This window comes from Bos indicus x Bos taurus, chromosome 20 (assembly GCF_003369695.1).
Source record: "Bos indicus x Bos taurus breed Angus x Brahman F1 hybrid chromosome 20, Bos_hybrid_MaternalHap_v2.0, whole genome shotgun sequence".
NCBI lineage: Eukaryota > Metazoa > Chordata > Mammalia > Artiodactyla > Bovidae > Bos > Bos indicus x Bos taurus.
Window position 1 is genome coordinate 65067735 of NC_040095.1, and position 25635 is coordinate 65093369.

General features: G+C 48.8%; 2 protein-coding genes across 2 annotated transcripts in view; one reads left to right on the forward strand and one right to left on the reverse strand.

The window, feature by feature from the left end:
• The first annotated feature begins 1314 nt into the window (after positions 1–1314).
• On the forward strand, positions 1315–16912 carry C20H5orf49 (chromosome 20 C5orf49 homolog). The gene is made up of 3 exons (XM_027520334.1): positions 1315–1571; positions 14121–14237; positions 16415–16912. The coding sequence occupies exons 1-3, from the start codon at positions 1425–1427 to the stop codon at positions 16592–16594; spliced, it is 444 nt and encodes a 147-aa protein (XP_027376135.1). The 5' UTR covers positions 1315–1424; the 3' UTR covers positions 16595–16912.
• Positions 16913–21590: 4678 nt separating this feature from the next.
• Positions 21591–25635, reverse strand: part of ADCY2 (adenylate cyclase 2) — a 454325-nt gene continuing 450280 nt past the window's right edge. The window contains exon 25 of the mRNA XM_027520567.1: positions 21591–22424. Within this exon, the coding sequence (XP_027376368.1) occupies positions 22272–22424 (153 nt within the window). The 3' untranslated portion in view covers positions 21591–22271. The remainder of the gene's footprint in view (positions 22425–25635) is intronic.

The window sequence follows — 25635 nt, forward strand, 5'->3', positions numbered from 1 at the left end:
TATTTCTCTACTGAATCACCAACTATCTGTGGAGTGAGCACCTACTCTGTGCCAGACTGAGCCATCAGAGGGTGAGTGCAGCGCCCTCTGCAGCTGTCAGTCTAGTACAGAAGAGAGCCGAGGGGGAGCTGAAGCTAACTGATGTACCTCCACATAGCTGCACAAAAGGATTTTTCAACAAAACGATTTCAGTCTCAGTTTTAGCTGAGTTCTCAAGACAACTGGTATCAACCGCTCCCATTTCACAAAATGTGTTACCAGGTCACCTATGCAAGGCTGTGACGGCTCCTGACCATTAGCTGACCTCCTGTGTCCGATCTTTAAAAGAGGTTTGAGAGGTTGAGGGAGGTACTTGATTATAAGAGCTTCTTCTTCTTCTTTTTTTTTTTATTCTCTCTCTCTCTCCTGGTGATTTTATGAGGACCCCTGCCTAGGGCTTCCAAGGGGGCGTTGGTGGTAAAGAACTCGCCTGCCAAAGCTGGAGACACAGAGAAAGGAGGGCTCCATCCCTGGGTGGGGAAAATCCAAAAAACAGAAGCAATATTGTAACAGATTCAATAAAAACTTTTTAAAATGGTTCGCATCCAAAGGAAAAAAAAAAACAACTAAAAAAAAAAAATAGACAAGAATGATCTTCCTAACATTGGTGTCCTCTGTACTTAAAAACTTCCCAGCTGGCCCAGTGGTAAAGAGTCCACCTGACAATGCAGGAGACACTAGAGATGCAGGTTTGATCCCTGGGTCAGGAGAATCCCCCTGAAGGAGAAAATGGCAACCCACTCCAGTATTCTTGCCTGGACAATCCGATGGACAGAGGAGCCTGGCGGGCTACAGTCCATGGGGTCACAAAGAGTCGGACACGACGGAGCTCACACGCGGCTGCCTAGGGAAGGGTGAGAGTGTGGTTCCCAGAAAGTTTGAAACTACAGGTGCGCCTCTGTGTCTCTATTTGGCCGCGCTGCTCCAGACCCTCTTGAATCACTTGTCATTTCACATCGATCCCGTCTTCGTCACCAGGCTGTCAGATCCCAGCGGACAGTCCGCTTGGTTCAGGACTCATCCCAGGCGCCGGCACACAGGAGGTGCAAGGTCATCAGTTGCCCAACCAACACGGTCCCAGGAAGAGACAGACTGCACGCAGAAAGATGAGCAGGTCGGAAACTGCGGATCTCAGAGGCATCTCCCCGTCTCCGGCCCCAGCAGCGGCTTGAGCCAATGGAGCTCCCCGTTGTCCCAAGAAGGGGCTGGGAGGCGGAGTTTCCAGGGGGCATGGGGGCGTGTCGGCCCCGCCCTCGCCCCGCCCTTCCCAGACTCGCGCGGCGCGGCCGCAGTCTCCAGGCAACAGCACAACACGGGCGCCTAGCAGCCTGAGGCGGGAGGGCTGCACCCGGGCCCTCGACGGGCGGACGGAGCTCGGCGGCCAAATGGAGGACGACGAGGAGGAGATCACGGCCGCCGCGCTGCGGGGCAAGCCCCGGCCGCTGCCCATCTCGGCGCTGTCCGCCTTCAGCTACATCCCTCCGCGGCGCCAGGACCCCAAGGAGCACAGCTACTACTACCGCCAGGGCTGGGTGAGCTGGGGTGGGGTTGGGGCGGGGCGGGGGGGGCGGTGAGCGGGGTGCTTGAGGGCCGGGACGGAGGACTGGATGCTGGTGGGGGCTGCGGGGGTCAAGGGCGGGGCTGCATTGAGGGGAGGGGGCAGGAGGGCTAATGGGGGCGGGACTGCAAGTCCAGGGAGGTAACCGGGGTGGGGGGAGAATAGGGGCGGGGTTACAATGCCTGGGTGGGACCAAGGGGACGTGTTTGGGGCGGGGCTGCACTTCCAGGGAATGAGATGGGGGCGGTGTTTCACGAAGGGGACGGGTCCTGGGAGCTTCGGCCCAATCGGGAAGGAGTCTGGTGGAGGGGGTTCAGAGGGAGAAGAAACGGGGTGAGACAACATAGAGACATTGCTTTGCAGACCACGGTCCATCTAGTCTAAGCTATGGTTTTCCCAGTAGCCATGTATGGATGTGAGAGTTGGACCATACAGAAAGCTGAGCGCCGAATAATTGATGCTTTTGAACTGTAGTGTTGGAGAAGACTCTTGAGAGTCCCTTGGACTGCAAGGAGATCCAACCTGATGCTGAAGCTGAAACTCCAATACTATGGCCACCTGATATAAAGAACTGATTCATTGGAAAAGACCCTGATGCTGGGAAGGATTGAAGGCAGGAGGAGAAGGGGCTGACAGAGGATGAGATGGTTGGATGGCATCACCGACTTGATGGACATGAGTTTGAGCAAGCTCCAGGAGTTGGTGATGGACAGGGAGGCCTGGCATGCTGCAGTTCATGGGGTCGCAAAGACTCGGACACGACTGATGGAAGGAACTAAACTGAACACTGAGAAGGAGGGTGCTGGGGGCGGGATTACACTGCTGGGAAGGGTTTCTGGGGGCGTGGATGCAGGGTGGGGCGGGGCTTCAGTGTCAGGTTAGGAGTCTGGGGATGCGGCTACACAAAAAGGCTGGGGTGGGCTTGAGCCGCACAGCCTGTAAAAGGTTCGAGGTGGGAGGGGGGCGTCAGGGTCACAGGAGTGGGAGAGTAGTAGAGAGGCCTCTCTCTGGGGTTCTTAGACCCCAGAGAACCGCTGCTAAGACCACCGTAAGTGGTCTTAGGGTGTAAGGCGGAGTAAGGCGGACCCCCGCGCCCCGCCACGGAGGGGCTGGGCAGGGGCGGAGCTGGGGTGGGCGGTGGATGGGGGGTGGGGGTGGGTTCAATTGTTAGTCGTGTTGGACTTTTTGCAATCCCCAGGCTTCCCTGTCCATCACCAACTCCTGGAGCTTGCTCGAACTCATGTCCATTGAGTCAGTGATACCATCCAACCATCTCATGCTGTGTCATCCCCTTCTCCTCCTGCCTTCAATCTTTCCCAGCATCAGGGTCTTTTCCAATGAATCAGTTCTTCCCATCAGGTGGCCAAAGTATTGGAACTTCAGCTCCAGCATCAGTCCTTCCAATGAATATTCAGGACTGACTTCCTTTAGGATGGACTGGTTGGATCTCCTTGCAGTCCAAGGGACTCTCAAGAGTCTTCTCCAACACCACAGTTCAAAAGCATCAATTCTTTGGCGCTCAGTTTTCTGTATGGTCCAACTCTCACATGCGTACATGACTACTGGAAAAACCATAGCTCTGACTAGACAAACCTTTGTTGGCATAGTAATGTCTCTGCTTTTTAATATGCTGTCTAGGTTAGTCATAGCTTTTCTTCCAAGGAGCAAGTGTCTTAATTTCAAGGCTGCAGTCACCACCTGCAGTGATTTTGGAGCCCAAGAAAATAAACTCTCTCACTGTTTCTATTATTCCCCATCTGTTTGCCATGAAGCGGGGATGGGGGAAGGAGCACAGTACACCTGGAAGAGGTGCTGGGGGGACTGGGCCTGCTGGGGTGGGGTAGGCCGGACACTCAGCCAGTGCTCCTGGCCTTTTGGGGGTGGGTTATGGCTGAGTGCTCTATGGGGAAGCAAGGGGAGTCGCCAGGTTCCTATTGCTTCTACCGGAGCAGCAAGCTTACTGGGTGCCCAGGATCTGGAGGAAGGTTGGGAGCTGGGGTCCGCCGCTGGGCGATGCTCCTTCTGGGGTCTGACTGCGGCAGGCTTGGCTGACTCGGTTTATTCTTCCTGAATTCACCAATCAGACACGGGGCTCCAACTTTCTGGGGCCAAATCAACCAAGCAGCAGAGAGATGCCCAAAGTGACCAGACCAGGTCTCCGTGCCTGGAAGGAGATCAAAAGTGAGCGAGAAGCGTAGTTCAAATACACCCTGCCACCCGCTTTAAGAAAGCTTTATTAAAACACAGTTGTGGCCTCATGTGTTTAGTATTGTCAGTGGCAACCTCACAGAGTTCAGCTGCAGCCAAGACAGGGGGACGGGCAAAGTCTAAAACGGTGATTGTCTGTCCCTTTACAGAAAACACTTCCAACATCTGCTCTGATGTCCTACTGCCCTGGGAAGGTAGGGATGGGCCTTAAAAAAGTAATGCAGATAGATTGTAAGGGGAAAAAAAAACATTAAAAAACTCAGTAATGTTGATTGCTGGGGTCATAGGCAAATTCAAGTCCTGAAGCCTTTAGTGTCACAGGAAAAAAAAAAAAAAAAAAATGACCCAGGAGAAAGGCTAACACTTAAATAAAAAGGCCTTCAAGGCAACAAGAACCACAAAATACATTTCAAAGTCCATTCTCAAGCCAACTCCCAATGGTAATGAAGTCCTTGTGTGAAGTGGTGTTTAATCAGCTTCAGGACTCCAGAAGCTGATCCTCTGACCTTGAGAGTATTTGGACTAAAGAGGATGAAGTGTGTATCACAGGTTTGCTGGGGGACCCAGCTGCCACTAAATTCTTTGTAAATAATTCCAAGCTCCGCTCAGAGCTGAGAAGAAACACTGAGAAATTAGCTCTTCAGTCAGTCTCTGTGTCACCCTCACGGGTTAGTTCCTTAGGAGCTCAGGATCCTGGGTGAAAATACTGTGTGTGTGTGCGTGTGTGTATGTGTGTGTGTGTTAGTCACTCAGGCGTGTTGACTCTGTGAGACCCCAGGGACTGTAGCCCTCCAGGCTTGTCTATCCATGGGATTCTCCAGGTGAGACTACTGCAGTGGGTTGCCACGCCCTCCTCCAGGGGATCTTCCTGACCCAGGGATCGAACCCAGGTCTCCCACATTGCAGGCAGGTTCTTCACCAGCTGAGCCACCAGGGAAGAGCTGGGTAAAGTACTGACTCTGTGTTAATTAGCTCAAGTCACAGAGCAACCACTGCATCACACCTTGCCTATCTCTGAATCAGAGATCAAACAGAGCCAACTGCATGGAGCTCTTATGAGAATTAATTTAACTAAGGGGTAGAATTTGTATGCAGGTCAGGAAGCAACAGTTAGAACTGGACATGGAACAACAGACTGGTTCCAAATAGGAAAAGGAGTACGTCAAGGCTGTATATTGTCACCCTGCATATGCAGGGTACATCATCAGAAATGCTGGGCTGGAAGAAGCACAAGCTGGAATCAAGATTGCCAGGAGAAATATCAATAACCTCACATATGCAGATGACACCACCCTTACGGCAGAATGTGAAGAGGAACTAATAAGCCTCTTGATGAAGGTGAAAGAAGAGAGTGAAAAAGTTGGCTTAAAACTCAACATTCAGAAAACTAAGATCATGGCATCTGGCCCCATTGCTTCATGGAAAATAGATGGGGAAACAGTGGAAACAGTGTCAGACTTTATTTTTTGGGGCTCCAAAATCACTGCAGATGGTGACTGCAGCCATGAAATTAAAAGATGCTTACTCCTTGGAAGAAAAGTTATGAGCAACCTAGATAGCATATTGAAAAGCAGAGACATTACTTTGCCAAAAAAGGTCCGTCTAGTCAAGGCTATGGTTTTTCCAGTGGTCATGTATGGATGTGAGAGTTGGACTGTGAAGAAGGCTGAGCACCGAAGAATTGATGCTTTTGAACTGTGGTGTTGGAGAAGACTCTTGAGAGTCCCTTGGACTGCAAGGAGATCCAACCAATCCATCCTGAAGGAGATCAGCCCTGGGATTTCTTTGGAAGGAATGATGCTAAAGCTGAAACTCCAGTACTTTGGCCACCTAATGCAAAGAGTTGACTCATTGGAAAAGACCCTGATGCTGGGAGGGATTGGGAGCAGGAGGAGAAGGGGACGACAGAGGATGAAATGGCTGGATGGCATCACTGACTCGATGGATGTGAGTCTGAGTGAACTCTGGGAGTTGGTGATGGACAGGGAGGCCTGGCAGGCTGCGATTCATGGGGTCACAAAGAGTCAGACACGACTGAGCGACTGAACTGAACTCAACTGACTGAAGGGGTAGAAAGTGGCACACGGTAAGCCCAGTGTGAGCAGACCTCTTCTTATTATTATCCTTTTTATTTGTTCATCTTAGTGATGATTAGAGTTTCCTTTCACTGAAGGCTGGGTCTCGGGGCCTGTCTTTTATCCTCCACCCTTGTTCAAAGTTGGAAATTAACACAGGTGAGGCAGGTAGTCTGAGTGTCAAAGTGTCAATCTGTTGGTTCCTAAATTCTAAGGCATCTCCCCTGTGGGAGCTCAAAGTCAAAGCTCTCATAATAGCACACTTATTCAAAGCCCGTGGCTCAGGTGGTAAAGAATATGCCTGCCCTGCAGGAGACCCGGGTTCCATCCCTGGGTTGGGAAGATCCCCTGGAGGAGGAAATAGCCACCTACTCCAGTATTGCCTGGAGAATGCCACAGACAGAGGAGCCTAGCAGGCTACAGACCACGGAATAGCAAAGAGTCTGACACGACTGAGTGACTAACACTTTGACTTTCAATGCCGCGGATCTGAAGACAAATTTGTCCTCTAAAGCTGCCAGAAAAGATGCTATCAACTCCTGTCTCGCTCCCGAAGGGGCCTCTAGCAGTGTGTGCTTTCCCCATAGGTTCAGTCAATGGTATTTAAAAATGACTTTTCTTCTTCTTCCGCCTCAGCCGCTTTTCAGCTCCTGAAATGCAAAGGCTAAGTCAGAGGAGAATGACCTTTCATGAAGGTTTTGATTAAATTTTTCAAAGTCTAAGAGCTGCATTGAGAAAAAAAAACCTTAGGCAGTGTTAGAATATGCTTTCTGTCGTGCTAATGTGAATTGTGGATAGCTCTGTTGTGAAGGAAGCTTTGCTCAGAAAGCCCTATCTCAGCTTTGGTGGGATTAGCCAACTTTCCTTGTTGGTTTGTGGGAGAGACACAGAGGCAAGGGGTTGAGTGTTTCTTTACCCTCCTGATACTGAATTTCCCTTTGCCAAGTGCAGCCAACGACTTGGTAAAAAAGACCTCTGACCATGCAGAGGTGCAAAGGGGCATCTTTGAAAGGCCTGTGCCAGCATGCAGGATTCAGGAAGTGTTCAATCTCAGCTCCACGAGCCCCTCCTGAGTGGAGGAGCCTTTAGGCACCACACACGCCTGCCACACCTCGGGCAGGTGAGCCCCAGTTCTGTTGCTGGCCCACTTTTAGAATCTAGACAGGTTTCTCTCTGTTATCCAGTGGACTCTCGCACCCACACGCCGTCCAGTCTCAGCGTGTACTAGCCAAATGCAAGTATGCCCCCTGCAAGACACATTTCCGTTCCCACTCCTACCTGATTTTCTCCTTGGCATCTACTACTGTCTGACCTACTAAATATTTTCCTTAGTTATCCTGTTGGGTTTTTTTTCCCCCTCTCATTAAAATAGGAGAGCAGGGATTTATTCATATGCTTCCTGTGTCCTCAACAATTGAAAGAATGCCCACGGTCTCACAGTTGGTGTGTCATAAATACCTGCTGATGAATCAGTAAGGATGAATAAATGGATGCAGATTTTTTTAAACAAAGTGACAAGTTACCGATTGACAAGTTTAGCCTCTTAGACTAAACAGAAGTTTCCTTTTGGATTATCTGCTGTTTGGGTTATCCTTGACCTTGCTCTTGTCCTAGGGGGACCAAAATTGGGAGTGGACTGTGGTTGCCTCTCTCTGCCTGGGCTGGCTGCACTTGCTCTGCTCAGTGATCTGTCCCTGGAAACTTAAGGCCTGGAGGGGTGGGGCTGAGTGTCTTCCTCCAACTTAGGAAGGGGTCACCAAGGAAGGAGGATGGAGTGAACTGGGGGGTCATGTGTGCCCTTCTAGTGGAAGTCCTCCTTCTGGAAGGAAACACCGGGAGTGGGGAAGAAGCCTTCCTACCAGTCATGACCGCCGTGTGAACACATGGTGAAGGCTCTTCTGTGTGTGTTTATGAATGTGATCATGTGTGTCAAACTTCTTAAACTAGTAACATGTTCCCACATGATTACACAACTATGTGTGTTTACTTGCAGCACACTCTTTTCATTTAACACTACATCTCAGACTCTTTCATAATCATCCCCTTTTAAGAAGTACAATCAAATAATACATGAAAAGTGTTAGTCACTCAGCTGTGTCTTGACTATTTGTGACCCAATGACTGTAGGGGGTGTCTCTGTCCATGGGGTTTTCCAGGAAAGAATATCAGAGTGGGTGCCATTTCCTTCTTCAGCAGGTCTTCCTGACCCAGGGATTGAACCTGGGTCTCCTGCATTACAGGCAAACAGCACTTTCCCCAATATACCTAAGCCTATTAGGCACGTGTAAGATTAGATTCAGGTTTCAGCCCACGTGGATGGCGTTTTCTTCCTGGATGTGAATTGCTGCGGGTTGGAGGTTGCGGGGGTGAATGGGGAGCTGGTATCAGTGGAAGAGAGAAGGCAACTGCCTCCACTCTTGTTAAATTGACAAAGTATTCAGATTATTTGGAAAGTTATGAAAATTTCCCCAACTTGGGATCTTAACTCACCAAAGAGGAAACAGTCTTTGCTGGGAACCAAAGAGATAATTGAGTATTGTTCTTTTAAAAATGTTAAGGTTGTGTCCTTGACGAGCTCCAGTTCTTCTGAGATACAGAATTTTGAACAATGTTAAAATTAATGAAAACAACCTCCTTAAGCTTCATCTACTGTCTAAGTCCCAAGGAGAAGTGCTGAAAGTACCAGACGGAAAAATGAATCTCTTAAGAATCAAAGAAAACTACTTTCGGTCACCTTGGGAATTTTCAGTTTTGAAAGTAGGTCACTCCGCTCTGGGTAGGCAGACAGTTCTGAAAGCCTGCAGGTGACAGGTAGTGGTGCCATGGCCCGTGAGGAGAGGCGATGAATGTAGTCCTGTCATAACCTTCTTAGTCAAGGTAGGCTGGGACGTGCTATGCAGACAAATGGACTCCAAACCCAGAGAGTCTTAACTAGTGGGGTGTCAGAGCCTGATCATACTGACAAAGGGGGATTTTAGCATTTCTTCTGGACTTTGTATTCATTTAAAAGCCTACAGTTGCCACAATGGGCATACTATACCACAGAAATGATCAAATGCTACAAAATTGGGTCTTTTATCCCCAGAGAACAGGTTGTTAACACAAGCTCACCACTGGCCTTAAACAAATAAACATAATGAAATATAGCCCAGCATGTATGTTTCTCCTGGGCAGCTCTTCTGAATGTAGTGACTTGGGAAACTAGGCTTCTTCATTTTAGTTGCTCCATTATTGCCAAGGCCTGGGAATCTTTGGGGCTTTGTAGTCCTTCCTTGGATCCTTTAATTTGCTGGCCATTGAGCAAGGTGAGAATTGATGTTTTCAAACTGTGGTGCTGGAGAAGACTCTTGAGAATCCCTTGGACAGCACGAAGATCAAACCAGTCACTCCTAAAGAAACTCAAGCCTGAATATTCATTGGAAGAACTGATGCTGAAGCTCCAATACTTTGCCCACCTGATATGAAGACATAACTCACTGGAAAAGCCCCTGATTCTGGGAAACACTGAGGGCAGGAGGATAAAGTGATGACAACAGAGGATGAGATGGTTGGATGGCATCATTGACTCAATGCACATGAGTTTGAGCAAACTCTGGGAGACAGTGAAGGACAGGGAAGCCTGGCGTGCTGCAGTCCATGGGGTTGCAAAGAGTCAGACTTGACTTAGCGACCGAACAACAACAAAGAGCAGGCAGGGAGAGTGTGCAGGCCTGCAGGAGAGTTTCTCGGGGACTAGGCCTAGAAGGTGGTGTCCACTGATTTCACCCTCATTCCCTGGCCAGAGCTGTATCCCACCTGCCCTGGATATTATGATGGGAACTGGACATTGCAGTCTTCTGTTTGCGCTGGAAGAAGAAAGGTGTTTGGTGGGCACTCAGTAGTCCCAGTGGAACTGGGACTTTTGCCACAGTGGAAAAATATGTTTGTTTCCTTTCTCTTGTTTCTTCTTTGCAGAGCTGATCTGGTTTAAAGTTTCAATGGAGAGTGTATTTACTTTCAGAATGGTCTGAAAGGGAGGAGAAAATAAAGGACTTGGACCTCAGTTTGCTCAGAATCTTACCCCAACTATTTGTGTGAGAATTTGTGTAACTTCTGGGAAGACAGCTTCCAAGATTGAGAGGAGGCACTGGGCATAATAAAACCCACAGCCCTAGAGGAGATGGCCCCTAGGATCCCCGCTGCTCACCTCCTCTCTGGCCGAGGTTCTCTGGGTGCAGAAGGGGACACCCGTGGCCAGCACCAGCTGCTCCTGGTCCTAGGGAAACAGGTCATTTGGTTGCACTGTGGGCTCTTTCTGAAACACACCTATTTCATGGGTCAGCTGGGCCCGGAGGGATTCCAGTGATGATGAAACATCTAGATTACGACAAAGAGCCCAGATTGTATTACTGTGTAAATGGAGGTGACGGACTTTCAAGTTACTGTCTGTGTCTGCCTTTGGGCTTCTGCTGGGGCTGGCCTGTAGCTCTGAACCCAAAAGGGAATGGTCCACATTGCAGTAGCTCCCTTACAGAAGGTGGGCATGCTTGTTTGGAGAACCTGCCTCCCACCATCCCAACAGAATGGGTGGCAGGCATCCTTGAGCTTCTGATGTATTTCTGCAGGGCCCACTGGCCTGGGAATTATTAAAAAAATTTTTTTTGCTGCAAGATTTCCTTAATCTGTCTAGGCTAGAAGCGAACACCCAGCCAACCCCTCCAGCTTCTGCTTCTGTGCACATCCTACTCATTGATGTTAAAGATAACTGAGATTTTGGACTTCCCTGGAGGCCCAGTGATTGACTCCATACTTCTAATGCAGGGGGGTGTGGGTTTGATCACTGGTTGGGGAATGAAGATCTAACATGCCATGCTGTGTGGCCAAAAAAATAAAGAGTCTATAAAAAAAGATACTGAGGTTTCTCTATCATTTCCTAAAGGTTTTTAAAGTTTGAATTTTATGTGATAAGCAAATTTCTGATTTTACATGGTCAGAGTGGTGGGTATTCTCTTTGCGGTATTTCCCCTTTTGCTTTTATGCCTAGGAGGCCCCTTATGGCTTTTCTTTTCAACTATTTCACTAATCCATCCTGAGTTTACTTTTGCCTGTAGTGTGATATGAAGACTTGTTTCATTTTCTTTTTCCCCCAAACAGCTAGCCAATGTTCATGGCACGAAAATCTGAATAATGTATCACCTCTCCATTGATCTGGGTCTTTGGCTTTTTTATCTGTGTGAGTACAAGGTTGGACTTCCCTGGTGGTCCAGTGGTTAAGACACTGTGTTTCCAATGCAGGGGGCAGGGGTTCAGTCCCTGGTCAGGGAAATAAGATCCCATATGCCACTTGACATGGTCATGTATGGATGTGAGAGTTGGACTATAAAGAAAGTTGAGCTCTGAAGAATTGATGCTTTTGAACTGTGGTGTTGGAGAAAACTCTTGAGAGTCCCTTGAACTGTAAGGAGATCCAACCAGTCCATCCTAAAGGAAGTCAGTCCTGAATATTCGTTGGAAGGACTGATGCTGAAGCTGAAACTCCAATACTTTGGCTACCTGCTGCAAAGAATTGACTCATTGGAAAAGACCCTGATGCTGGGAGAGATTGAAGGCAGGAGGAGAAGGGGATGATAGAGGTAAGATGACTGGATGGTATCACTGACTCGATGGACATGAGTTTGAGCAAGTTGGGGATGGACAGGGAAGCCTGGCGTGCTGCAGTCCATGGGGTCTCAATTGGACACGACTGAGTGACTGAACTGAACTGAGTACAAGGTTGCCTTCAGGAGGCTGTAGGTTGCCTTCAGGAGGGGTGAAAGTCAGGGCCGGCTAAACCAGGGCATGCACAGACCCAGCAGCTGCGTGGGAGAGACAAGGCGGTGCCGAGAAGAAGCTCCTGCAAGGTGACCTCATTCCATGCCCACTGGGGCACAGACTGAGAAGCCACAGCTCCCCCTCTAGCACTTGGAGTGACTTAGAATGCAGGCAGGTCAGCATTCCAGCATCACTGAATCAGTGTCTTGTACATGGTGCCTCTGAAACTTTGAAGAACCTGAGAATAATGTTTCTAAAAGACAGCCTTGTTTTCCTGACTAGATGGTTAATGGTGTTGTAGGGAAGAGCCAAAATGGCTCCATGTTGGAAGTGTGTTGACTTGCTTTCTGTTGCTTCTGTTATTATAATAATTCATAGTGGGCTGCCTCAGAGGGCCCTGCCCCTCTGCCTGACTGTTGAGAAAAAGTGCCTTTGTTCAGGACCCTGTCCACTTGTGATGACAAGAAGGAAGAAATTAACATCCTCTGCCTGAGGCTTGCCATTCTAGGAGATACTTGTAAGATTAATGGCCTTTTTACTTTGCTTACTTTGTCACCTCCCCAGTCCCCCACCCTCCAATCTCTGTTCTATAAAGGAACCCGGCATCTAGACCCTGATGAGATGGTCATTTTAAGATGTTAGTTTGCCAGCTCCTCGGTCAGCTGGCTAATTTCTTGCCTCAAACCCTGCCTCGTAGATTCACTGGCCTCTTGAGCTTCGAGCAGAGCAAGCTTGGGCTCTGTAGGACTGGTACCAGGACAGCAGTCATGTCTGGGTTATCTTCAGACCTTCCTGAGCAGGAGCGGACTGTCCTGCACAGGATGGATGATGCGTGAAGGCGTTTCCAAGGCTGGGCTGAAGCTTCGTCACACTCCAGCCGTTTCCACTTTTGCTGGAAGCCCTGAGTTCCCGCACTGAGAGTCTGCGGGATGTGATTTCCACCAGATGGTGCACACATCATGCATCCTTTTCACTGTGACCTTGTACCTCTGTGTCCTGCAGTTGGAGGGGGTCATTCTAGCATGAATACTAGAATTTTTTCCCTAGAATACTAGGAAAAAAATAATAAGCAGCCTCAGACCCTGTGATCCCAATTCCAGTGAGATGGCCCATCTGTGTTCACTGTTGGAGGATTCAAGGCAGATGGTTTTTGTAGTTATTAAGTCACTAAGTCATGTCTGACTCTTTGACCCCATGGACTGCAGCATGCCAGGCTTCCCTGTCCTTCACTATCTCTTGGAGTTTGCTCAAACTCATGTCCACTGAATTGATGATGCCATCCAACCATGCCATCCTCTGTCATACCCTTCTCCTCCCACCTTCAGTCTTTCCCAGCATCAGGGTCTTTTCCCATGAGTCAGTTCTTTGCATCAGGTGGCCAAAGTATTGGAGTTTCAGCTTTAGCATCAGTCCTTCCAATGAATACTCAGGGTTGATTTCCTTTAGGATTGACTGGTTTGATCTCCTTACTTTCCAAGGGACTCTCAGGAGTCTTCTCCAGCACCACAATTCGAAAGCATCAATTCTTCCGTGCTCAGCCTTCTTTACAGTCCAGCTCTCACATCCGTACATGACTACTAGAAACACCATAGCTTTGACTATACAGACCGTTATCAGCACTTGGCTGGAGGAACATAAATGACAGGCCTGACTTATAAGGTGGAAATTAGAGATTGGCTGATACATGGATTTCTTCTTTTACTAGATACCAAATAAGGCAGTTTTATTTCTGTAGTAAGAAAAATTGGGGATTAAAATTATGGAGATGTTACAGATGGTAGTTCTGTTAACAGGATCATTTTCTAACACATCAGAGCTGTGTGTGTGTGTGTTTTATGCATATGTTTGCTATATGTATAAAACACATGAATAGTTTGCATGTATATATAACATGCCAAACATATATATCTATGTTCATACATATATGAATTATAGCTTTTATAGCTGCTGTATATGATTAAAATATTTCTGTCTCTCTGAAGAAGGAGAACATCTCTTTGGATATATTGTCCTAATATTCAGAGATTGTTTGCTTTTCAAAGTTGTACCAGCCTATTAGAGAAAATTTGAGAAATTCAAGAGAAGCAAAAATGAAGGAGAAAACAGATATCAAACAGATTATTATTATTTTAAGGTTTGCGCTCCAGGATGGAGTCAGGGAGAGTGAGGAGCCTCTTCTGGGAAGAAGGGGGTCTGTAACAAGTGGAGGAAAATTGCCCCTGGAAACATCTTTACCCCGTTGGGGGCTCTCGGGAACCAGGGGCCTGGCCTCCGTGCTCTCGTCGCTGCCCACATGATGACCTTCTCTACACACGTTTGTTGCTGTGGGGAATCTCTATACATTATCTCTACTCTCCATCAGGGAGAGTTCAGGCTTTTCAAGCCCCCTGAAACTTCCACGACTCAGCCCCTGAATAAACCCATGGCTTGCTTTCTCTTTTTATTCCTAGACTGGAATCATTTCCCTGTATGACTGTGTTTTTAAGAGGGATCCAGGTTATAATCAGAAGTTACACCGAGATGACAGAGAACACGCCAAAAGCCTGGGACTCCGCATTAATGAGGAGGTAATAGCAAGAGGGTATCACCGGGCGTGAACAGATTCCCGGTGTGCGTTTTCACCACTGTGTCCAGTCGGCCGCACGAAACTCTCCCCTGTCTTCCGGTGTCAGGAAGAGACGATGAAGCTGCGGTCACTGTCGCTTGGTTCTGCCCTGTTAAACAGTCTATTCATTTCTGTGACTGTTGTTTAGTCCTATGAAAGTGAAAGTGTCAGTCGCTCAGTGGTGTCCGACTCTTTGCGACCCCGTGGACTGTAGCCTGCCAGGCTCCTCTGTCCATGGAATTCTCCATTCACTGGAGTGGATTGCCATTCCCTTCTCCAGGGGATCTTCCCAAACCAGGGATCAAACCTGGGTTTCCTGTATTGCAGACAGATTCTTTATGACCAGGGAAGCCCAGCCCAGTCCTATAGAATTTAACAATTCCATGACAGCAAAACTCAGAAGTTCTTTCCAACAGATAAACAGGTCTTTGCTGAACCTCTGAGGCCTGGTATCATGGTTCCAGGGCCCTGGCCTCCCAGGAATGGAAGCACACAGGCAAGAGAGATTATTTCTCGCGAGTTACTGGGCCGCTGTGTGCACCATTGTATGGTTCAGGTCCTCTGTTTATCTGAATAGATTTCTGGAAGGAGCTGACAGGGTGGGTGGTGACCAACCAAGGGAACCAGACTTCCAGGGTGAGAAGGTCAGGCTCACAGCAGATGCCTGGGGTGGAGGGAAGGAGGAGGAGGAGGCTGTGCATCCCCTAGGCAGGGTCAGGACCATCTGCCCACTGGGTTAGACCCCACTTCCACACTAGAACATTGTCTCCATAAAGTCTGATGTGAGGACAGTATGTTTATTAAAATTCACGTGCTGCACTAATATCATCATCTTTGTACAATACACAGAAATCAGCATGTAAGAGCTTCTGGTGGGACTGCTTTTTGATCAGAGGATTTTTGCCTGCCACTGTTAATGTTTTAGAATGTCGCCATGTCAGTTTCCATGAAACTTGTAACTGACGTGAAGTTGAATGATGGAAATGCTGAGAGGTATCACTGCTTAAGTCACAGACAGGAACAGTTTTCCTGCTGTGTTGTTGTTATTCAGTGGCTAAGTCGTGTCCCACTCTTTGCGACCCACATGGACAGCACTTCCCTGTCCTTCAGTATCTCCCAGAGCTTGTTCAAACTCATGCCGGTTGAGTCGGTGATGCCATCCAACCCTCTCATCCTCTGTTGCCCCCTTCTCCTTGTGTCCTCAGTTTTTCCCAGCATCAGGGTCTTTTCCAATGAGTCTGTGGGTTTTGGTTTGTATTAATTCATTCCCAGTTAGTAGTGAAGTTAGTGCTTTTCTCTTACAAGTACGGACTTCCCTGGTGGCTCAGAGGATAAAGTGTCTGCCTACAATGAGGGAGACCCGGGTTCAATGTCTGGTCAGGAAGGTCTGAAGAAGGAAATGGCAACCCACTCCAGTATTCTTGTCTGGAAAACCCCATGGATGGAGGAGCCTGGTGGACTACAGTCGCAAATCGTCAGACATAAGTGACTTCACTTTCACTTTTCTCACAAGTATATATGCCTAGCATGACTTAAAGTCAGTCAGACATTTTGAGCACCTCCCATATGCCACTGAGTATAAAGTGAACAAAACAGGAGTGTCTGCCCTCATAGAGCTGAAATTCCCATGAGGAGACAGAAGAAAAAAAACCAGTAAATGATGAACTGAATTCCAGGCAGTGATCAGTGGTACGCAAAGAGACACAGCCTTTTAAGGGGATGTGGAGGTCTGGGGATGTGATGGGGGCTGGGGAGATAAGGAGTTGGGGAGATGAGTGTTTGGGAGAAGGAAGGAGGGGAACAGAAGACAGGCGGGAGGAGCAGCAGGGAGAAGGGAAGAGAAGGAGGAGGAACTCGATCCTGAAGGCAGTGGGTACCTGGCGTCCCTGCAAGATCTTGGACTGTCCTCTGAACGTCTTGAGGACACTGGTGGCCTGGAGCAGAGGGGACAGAATCTGACCTGGTTGAAGAGCACCCCCCACCCCACCCCGGCGTCAGTGTGGTCTTAACCGGCTCCTTAGGGGCTGCGATGGTTCATTTGTAGGTTTCTTGTGCACCGAGAAGCCCGGTGGAGGCGGGAGGCGGGTGTGGGACACGAAGGCATGGACAGGTGAGAACGCTGTATTTCCCCTCCTACAGGAGCGCGAGCGGCCGGTGGGGGTGCTGTCGTCTTCGGTCTACGGGCGGCGCATCGACCAGCCCGTGGAGCCTCTGAACCGCGACCACGGCCGCGCGGGCCACGTGAAGGCCGACTTCTACCGGAAGAACGATATCACCAGTATCAAGGCGCCTGGCTTCGGGCACATCTCTCCTGCCTGAGCTCCTTGCATGGGCCGAAGGGCGCACGAGCGAGGCAGGAGGGAGGGCAGCGCTGGGGACGCTCGGAGGGCCTCCCGGGGCCGGTGGGCGCCCCTGATTCCCCTGGATGCGCGCTGGGTCGCGGGGAAGGACCAAGGACCACGCAGGGCTGCTTGCCTGTGTATTTCCTGGGCGACCAGCCTGGCCAAAGGCCTGCGATTCTTAGGATGGACACCTGGTAGGACGTTTTTCCGCTGGAACCAATTTCAAGATGAAATGATGCTGGAGAGTGATCCATTGCGGGCATCTGAATAAAGTGAAAACTTTGTTCCCCCTTGACCGCGGTTGGTTTTGCTTTCTGTTTGCTCCTCTGCAGGTTTGCGTGTCTCCCTGACAGGCGCTCATAGCAATGGTGTTCAGATGTTTTTCTTACCAGTTATGGGAACTGCTACCGTGTCTTGGCACAGGTAACACTTAATGGGAGATAAAATAAAATTGCCTTTTGGCACAATTAGACTCTAGATTCTACAACCGCCCCCTCCCCCGCCAGAGGTCTGAGGCACAAATCACAGAAATTTGCATAACTAAGGACAAAAGCCCCCTGCAGGACCAGTGGCCAGTGAGCAGGGGCAGTACTCCCCCCAGGCGGTGCAGGGGCTTCTCACTGCCACGGCTTCTCTGGCTGCGGAGCCTGGGCTCTAGGGCTTCTGGCTTAGTTGCCCCAGGACAGGTGAAATCTTCCCAGACCAGGGATTGAACCCGTGTCTGCTGCATTGTAAGGCAGATTCTTAACCAGTGGACCACCAGAGAAGCCCAATCTTTAAAGTGGGAGTTCCAAGCCTTGAAGAGTTTGTGTGGGAATCAAGGGGCCACTGGAATGTGGTCTTCGATGACCCCATAGGGCAGTGACGGTTCATTTGTAGTTTTCTTTTAGGAAGCAGCTGCTGCTTTTAATGAAAGTTGGAAATGTTTACTCTGGAGATGATTTGAAACTTATTTCAAGTGTTAAGATTTGGCTATGGTTTAAATGAATGGATCTCTTGGAAGAAATCACCCCTCATCTATTGTGATTAAATTTCCCACAGCTTAGCAGTTAATGGGCAGGTGACTAATTAATTTCAGTGCTGATTCCTCCATTGCTCCTTGTATTGTTCTGACTAAGGACTTTATGACACTGTGTTCCTGGCAATTTCAAGGTTGAGCGGCTCTTAAATATTTCTTTATACTTTTGAAAATGTTTTTTCACTATGAAAAGTGAAAGTGAAGTGGATCAGTCCTGTCTGACTCTTTGCAACCCCATGGACTGTAGCCTACCACACTCCTCCGTCCATGGGATTTTCCAGGCAAGAGTACTTTCACTATAGCTGGCTTAAAAAAAATTTTTTTTTTCAAATAACTAGCAGTTTATTTGGAATGCCTTTGGGTGTGTTAGCTACATTTATAATAACATCATAGAAAGTATACAAAGTTTGGGTTATGGAAATTTTTATAAATTACACTTTTTTCAGTCTTGATTATCGAGAAAGACAAAGCATCTCAAAGAAATGCCTTCATCTGAAAGTAGTTGCCGTAAATTAACAGACTAGATTACTTTCAGTTACCTTAAGTCAGACCCCACTCCCTTACCCTTCCACTGCTTTTAAAAAGCAGGCCTTGAACTGGGCAAGATTTCAAAAATTCACATTTGTTAGACAGCAAGGGAAAATTAAATGTATTTATTTTAGCATCTTGACTTTTACACTTCAAAGACAACAATGAATGCCTGTTAGTCAACTTTATCAAAGAGAAACATATATTGAAAGGATTTGTTTCGACCTATCAAGTTTCCACCACGAGTCAGTGTTGTTCAAAAGCAGAGTGTTGCTGTCTTTAGGAAAGCGCTGCTGCACTGGGAAAAGGAAAAACATGGAAGACTGATGATAATGTAGACTTCTTTAAACAGGCGTATCGAAAACTCTGCAGAATTAAGGGGACTGGATTCACAGCATTTTTCATTGGAGCGGAATTCCTACAAGACTTGGAGGTTCAGAAGAGCCTGAGGACTCTTCCGTGTTGTTAGTGTCGCAGGCATGATGGCTGATGGACGTGGATGACAGGTCCTCTCATTTGCATGATCTGCTCATGGGAATGTCTGGAGTTGCCCAAACTGCGGGGGCCTTGACCCTGAGCCACAACTTTCAGATTCAGGAAACAAGCAGCTTTCCGTTTTATCTCATCTTGGTCATCTGGGAAACTTGGGGCAAGCCCCCGGACCTCTCTGCACCCCGTTTCCTCTCTTGCAAAATGCAGGGGGTCTCAGGCTTGCCTGTGGATCAAAATCACTTGGAGTCGTTCTCCTAAGCACAGCGAGCGTGCTCCCCCACTGCCCACCAGGATTTCCAACTTGGCAGATCTGCGTTGGGGCCTGAAGCATGTGCGTTTTTAACATGTTCCCAGGTCATGCTGATGCTGCTGTCTGGGAACCTCACTTTGAGAGAGCCAGGTATGCACAGACCTTTGAGAGGTGGACTCTGATAATGACTCATTGCTTTAAAAAGTCTACTGTTTGATGAGACTGGAGATACAGCCTTGGGGGCAAAAAAAAAAAAAAAAAAAATCTCCCTTTGCATTCCAGGGCAGGGGTTGAAGGGAAACATTTAAGAGTGCCTGGCAGAGACTTCCCTGGTGATCCAGTGGCTAAGACTCCGAGGTCCCAATGCAGGGGGTCCAGGTTTGATCCCTGGTCAGGGAACTAGATCCTATATGCCACAAATAAAAGTTCTAAGGCCTCAACTAAGACCCAGCACAGCCAATAAATAAATATTTTATAAAAGAGAGCTCTTGGGTGTACATGTGTTCCCCCTGTCCCGAAACCCCCTCCCACCTCCCTCTGCACCCACCCATGGCTGATTCATGTCAACGTATGGCAAAAACCACCATAATATTGTAAAGTAATTAGCCTCCAATTAAAATAAGTAAATTAAAAAAAAAAAAGATCTCTTGGTGAATCATTCATCTGCAGGTGTCTTCTTTTAAGGGCAGGTGACATGGGAGCCCTAGGGTGGCTGCTGTAGGCTGTAAGGGAAGAAGAACCCACAGGCGCCATCTGAAGTCACTGAACCTATGGCGTCCTAACCCAGATTTCGGTTACAGTGAAGACAAATACCCTTATACCATTTTTCTCCTTTCACTCACCTTTCTAGAGAATTAGATGTATTAAAGCCAATGCTGAGTTGCAATTATAGGATCAAAAATTTCTGACTGAGGCAGACAAATGGACCAGTCATGCTGTATCCCCACTCTGGGATGAAGGCCGTTATTAATTTTGATAAGCGCTTTTTACCGAGTATGAGCCACGGTCCTGGCAGGGCGGCCGTGTTGATCCTGCAATGCACTGGCAGGAGCAAGGCCTGGGTACCCGCCAGCCTCTCTCGTGGTCATTAGCTCTGTTAATCAGACTTGACCCCATGAGCTGCCAATGAGGAAAATACTCCTAAGAGAAACTGAAATGTGTGTTCAAAGTCTCACAGCTAGCAAAACACCAGAGGCAGGGATCAAACCGAGGGCTTTTCTGCTTCAAGTCCAAGTTCCCAGCCGCTTCCTAGTGGATCACTGGGGTCTTCTACCTTTTACAGAGGCCTACCCTGAGCTACAGTCTGCCCAGACAGGCTGGCGTTTGCAGCTCTACTTTTAGACATTCCATTATGCATGACCTGGGTTGGCCAAAAAGTTTTGTTTGGATTTTCTCGTAACAGCTTACTGAAAAACCCGAACAGACTTTTTGGCCAACCTGCTATTTACTCCTCTCTTTGGTAAAGTATTGGACTTCCTGGTGGCTCAGACGGTAAAGAATCTGCCTACAACCCAGGTTCAATCCCTGGGTTGGGAAGAGCTCCTGGAGAAGGAAATGGCAACCCACTCCAGTATTCTTACCTGGAAAATCCCATGGATGGAGGAGGCTGGTAGGCTACAGTTTATGGGTTCGCAAAGAGTCAGACACCACTGAGCAACTTCACTTTCACTTTGGTAAAGTATGATATCTTTATGTAAAGAAAGACACCAAAACTTTAGTGTTGGATTTACAGAAACACGCTTTTCCAGTGTTCCTGTCTTCAACAATGCACAGCTGTTGCCTTTGTGCCATCTTAAGTCTCCTCAGACATAACCGGAAACCCGTGGAGTTTTGGCAGCTTCTTTCATTAGCTCAAATTACTGGCATGCTGATGTACAGAATTCCAAATTATTCTGTGTCTCACAGCTCTACTGAAGTATTACAGTGGACCAGAGTGTGTGAACAGAGCATGTGCTGATGCTAGCAGAGGATCGTTCTACTGGTAAAATAGTTTTCCCTGTAAATCTTCTGTGTTGTTGAGTAGCTAAGTCATGCCCAAGTCTTTTGTGACCCCATGGACTGTAGCTCACCAGGCTTCTCTGTCCGTGGGCCTTTCCAGGTAAGAATGCTGGAGTGGGTTGCCATTTCCTACTCCAGGGGATCTTCTTGACACAGAGATTGAAGCCATGTCTCCTGAAAATGCTCTATAGAGAGGTCAAGATGAAAATCATGTGACACACTTTCCAGAGCACTGCATAATCAGTGACCAGCACCACAAACTCTGTCTCCATCTAAGTTACTCAAGGAGAGCTCAACAGTCTCAGGGACTTCCCTGGTGGCTCAGTGCTTTGGAATCCTCCCTGCAATGCAGGGGACGTGGGTTCCATCCCTGGTTGGGGAACTAGGATCCCACGTGTCTTGGGGAAACTAAGCCTGAGCGGCAACTACTGAGCTTGTGGGCCACACTGGAGAGACCATGCCCTGCGACGTAAGGTCCATCGTGATGCAGTGACGATCCCATATGCTGCCACTAAGGCCCGAGGCAGCCAAATAAATAAACATCAGGGGAAGAAAAAGGATAGCTCCTCCTCTGCTTCTGGGAGAGTCCCTTCTGAAACAGCTCTGTCCAGGGGAGAAGACGTGGAAAACCAACTCAGTTCTGGAAAGAGGGCGGGGGGTGTGGTGGGGAAGACACAGACTATCAACCAAAGTACATAAAACTTTTAATGAATTAACCTTACAAAAGACAATGGCATCAAAACATCAGACGCGTCTGGTACAAAACTAGTCCTAGGTCGTAAGAACTAATTCTGGTGATGGATGGTGAGGTGTTGCTGGCACGAGACACGAGAGAGCAGGGTGACGGGGGCCCCCGGGTCCCAGCTGGGCCCGTGGACAGTCACTGCAATGAGACACGTGGGCGAACACGTCGGATTCCAGGTGGGGCAACAGAATCAACTTAGTCACAAATACTGTGTGTTTTAGTATCAGACTAGCGGATGCGGTTGGCGAGCTACCATATTTTCCAGAAAAGAACATGCACCGGAAGATAATATACAGCCCCCCTCCCCTAGTTTTATTGCCTTAAGAATTTTTGTTTGTTTCATTTCTCCCCTCTTTGTCAGTTTCGCTGAAGGCTCTTCTGCGGTAATGCGCGCTCCTGTTCCTTCTGCTAGGAGTAAGCACAGTGCGAGTGGCAGGGCAATCTTGGCACACGTCAGACACCGAACGGCAGGCCACCAGGTCACAGGAAGGAGTCTGCAGAGGCTCCGGAGGACAGAACAGAGCACACACACACACCACAGACGAGGGACGCGAGTGGCAGTCAGAAAGTGCGTTGTCATCGTCCTGAAGGTACAGTCCTCCCACCGAAACAAAGGCGAGGCTTCAGGAGGTCAGGTTGCTCTGAGAAAGGGACCGTGACATCTCCGTGTTGACGAAGTAGGTCTTCAGGTCCCCCTTTCCTTTCACGTTGATGATTCCCCGACACGTGCACGTGTAGCCTAGGGTCTGTAGGATGATGCTCGTCTCCTCTGTCACCTGGAAAAGCACAGTGACAACTGAGGAAGCACTTGGTGCCCATGTGGACACGACCCTCTCAGGGAGGTGTTTGACTACAAGGATGAAGGTGAAAGTGAAGCTGCTCAGTCATGTCCGACTCTTTGCGACCCCATGGACTGTAGCCTACCAGGCTCCTGCATCCATGGGATTTTCCAGATAAGAATACTGGTGGCTCAGATGGTAAAGCATCCGCCTGCAATGCGGGAGACCCGAGTTCAGTCCCTGGGTGGGGAAGATCTCCTGGGGAAGGAAGTGGCAACCCACTCCAGTATTCTTGTCTGGAAAATCCCACGGATGGAGGAGCCTGGTGGGCTACAGTCCATGGAGTCAGAAAGAGTCGGACACGACTGAGTGACTTCACTACAAAGATGGAGAGCCCCCAGTGCTCATGACTTCACTACAAGGATGGAGAGCCCCTAGAGCTCATGACTTCACTACAAGGATGAAAAGCTCCCAAATGCTTGTTCTCTTTTGATTCATTCATTCCACTCCTGAGAAACCAGTAGAAGAGAGGGTAATCCATGAGAAGAGAAGCTTTCTAAGGACAATGATTGTTTTTTTTTTTTAATTTAATTAAAAAATTTTAAAATTGGAGTCTCACTGCTTACAACGTTGTGTGAGTTTCTGCTGTACCACGTGGATAAGCCATATGTATGCATATACCCCGTCAGGTCACAGCAGAGCTCCCCGGGCTCCAAGGCAGCTTCCCACTCTCGACCGACTCTGCACATGTAGTGTGTGCATGTCAGTGCTACACTCCCAGTTTGCCCCCCGTCCTCCTCTCACTGTGTCTGCAAGTCTGTTCTCTGGGTCTGCGTCTCTATTCCTGCCCTGCAGGCAGGTTCGTCTGTACCAGTTTTCCAGGCTCCATATGTATGCATTAATATACGATACGTGTTTTTCTCTTACTTTACACTGTATCGTAGACTCTAGGAGCACCCACATCACTGCAGAGAACTCAGTCTGTCTCCTCTGGCATGCGGGAGACACATGCGCTGGACGGTCACACCACTGTTTTGTTTCCGGTGTGGACGCTGTTGGGGACGGTACCGTGGCAGTGGCTACGGCAATGAGAGAGGCGAAGAGAGGCCCGGGGGCATCTGTCACAACAGACACTGTCATCAGAACCAGAGGAGGGGGGTTTCCCTGGCGGTGCAGTGGTGAAGACTCCAAACTCCCAGGGCGGGGGCCCAGGTTCCATCCCTGGTCGGGGAACTAGATCCCACAGGCCTCAACTAAGAGTCTGCACGCCACGACTAAAGATCAGGCATGTTGCAACAAGATCAAAGATCCCGAGTGCACAACTAAGACGCGGCACAGCCAAATAAATTACAAAACAAAACAAAATCCCGGAGGAGGATGGGGCTTCTAGACCCCAGGACAGCATTTGGGGTCGCCAGAAGAAAGGATGAAGGGCATGATGTGAAGAAAGGATGAAGGGCATGATGTGAAGGTGTCAAGGGCCGGTTATGGGAAGAGCTAGAGAAATCTGTCTTCTGTCACGTGATCCAGCGGCTGGCCCCTCGCAAAGGGGCCAAAGGGTGGGTCTTTCGGAGTAGATCAGGAGAAGAGGGGGACGCAGAGGCCAGATACTTACATTCTGCCCTCCCCTGGCCGGGCCCAAGTTCCAGGGGAGGATAGATGTAGCTCAGGAATATCAGATAAGAACTGAAAAAAATATGGAGGTAGGCAAGAAACTCAGATGACAAATATGCTCTCCTGATTAGAGTTCTTATGGCAATCAAAATTGGAGAATGCTACAGACATTTGGGGTGTCCCAGGTAGCTTGGTGGTAAAGAACCTGCGTACCAATGCAGAAGATGTGGGTTCGATCCCTGGATCGGGAAGATCCCCTGGAGAAGGAAATGGCTACCCACTTCAGTATTCTTGCCTGGAGAATCTCACGGACAGAGGAGCCTGATGAGTTACAGTCCATGGGGTCACAAAGAATCGGACATGACTGAGCGTGAACTCATGAATTCTCCTTTCCTATCTTCACCTTCACACACACACATACAAACACACACACACACACACACAGACACACACCGACACAGACATATGCACACTTCGTGTCTGGTTTTCCACACAGAGAACCTACACATTGTCTGAAGTCTGGCAGGTTAATTTCGCAGTTGAGGCTGGTACTAGGCATGCCTTTGGCCAACTTTTGAGCTAGTCATTGGAATCTGTAGCACCAACCACATAATTATCATGGTCGGGAGGAGGGAGCCATCACCTTGATTACCTCAGCCATCAGGTGGCTCAGTCATAAAGTGCCTGTCTGACAATGCAGGAGATGTGGGAGACCTGGATTTGAACTCTGGGTTGGGAAGATCCTTTGGAAGAGGAAATGGCAACTCATTCCAGTATTCTTGTCTGGAGAATCCCGTGGACAGAGGAGCTTGGTGGGCTATAGTCCACAGGGGTGCAAGGAGATGGACATGACTGAGCACACATGCATGCATTATTCCTCCAAGTTCAGGGGCAGCCTGGCTGGGTGATAAGGGGCTTTCTAAAATTTCAGGCATAGAAAGCATATTCTCTGTAATAAGAAGCATCTGTTCTGAAGGCCCAGGGGACACTTTTAATATTCTCAGCATCATTTTTTATATTTATTGGCATCTCACTACTGCTAAGAAGCTAGTGCAGCTGTAGGGAAAGACACCCTCAGGAGAAGAAAACCTACGCAAAGGTGGACCCTCCAGCCGCTGAGCTGAGTGGACACACAGATGGGCCTGTGGACTGACCCCTTGCTCTGGACGAACAGGAATCTGTTGTGTTTCCTCCCCGGGCTCAGAGCACACGGAGGCAGTCCAGGGGGCTGCGCTGCACTAAACCACACAGAGTTTTAAGAAGCCCATTGCCCTCTTAGAGGGGTTTCCCAGGTGGCGCTAGTGGTAAAGCACCTGCCAGCCAATGCAGGAGACATAGAGACACGGGTTCCATCCCTGGGTCGGGAAGATCCCCTGGCAGAGGACATGGCAACCCACTCCCGTATTCTTGCCTGGAAAATCCCTTGGACAGAGGAGCCTGGCGGGCTACAGTCCAGGGGGTCGCACAGAGTCGGACAACTGGAGTGAAGAAAGAAAGTGTCCACTGTATTTTCAGGGGGCAGGGATATTAGAGAATGTCGGCCAAGCTGAGATGCAGAACAGGGACTCGTGGAGCTCTCTGAAGAGGACACAAA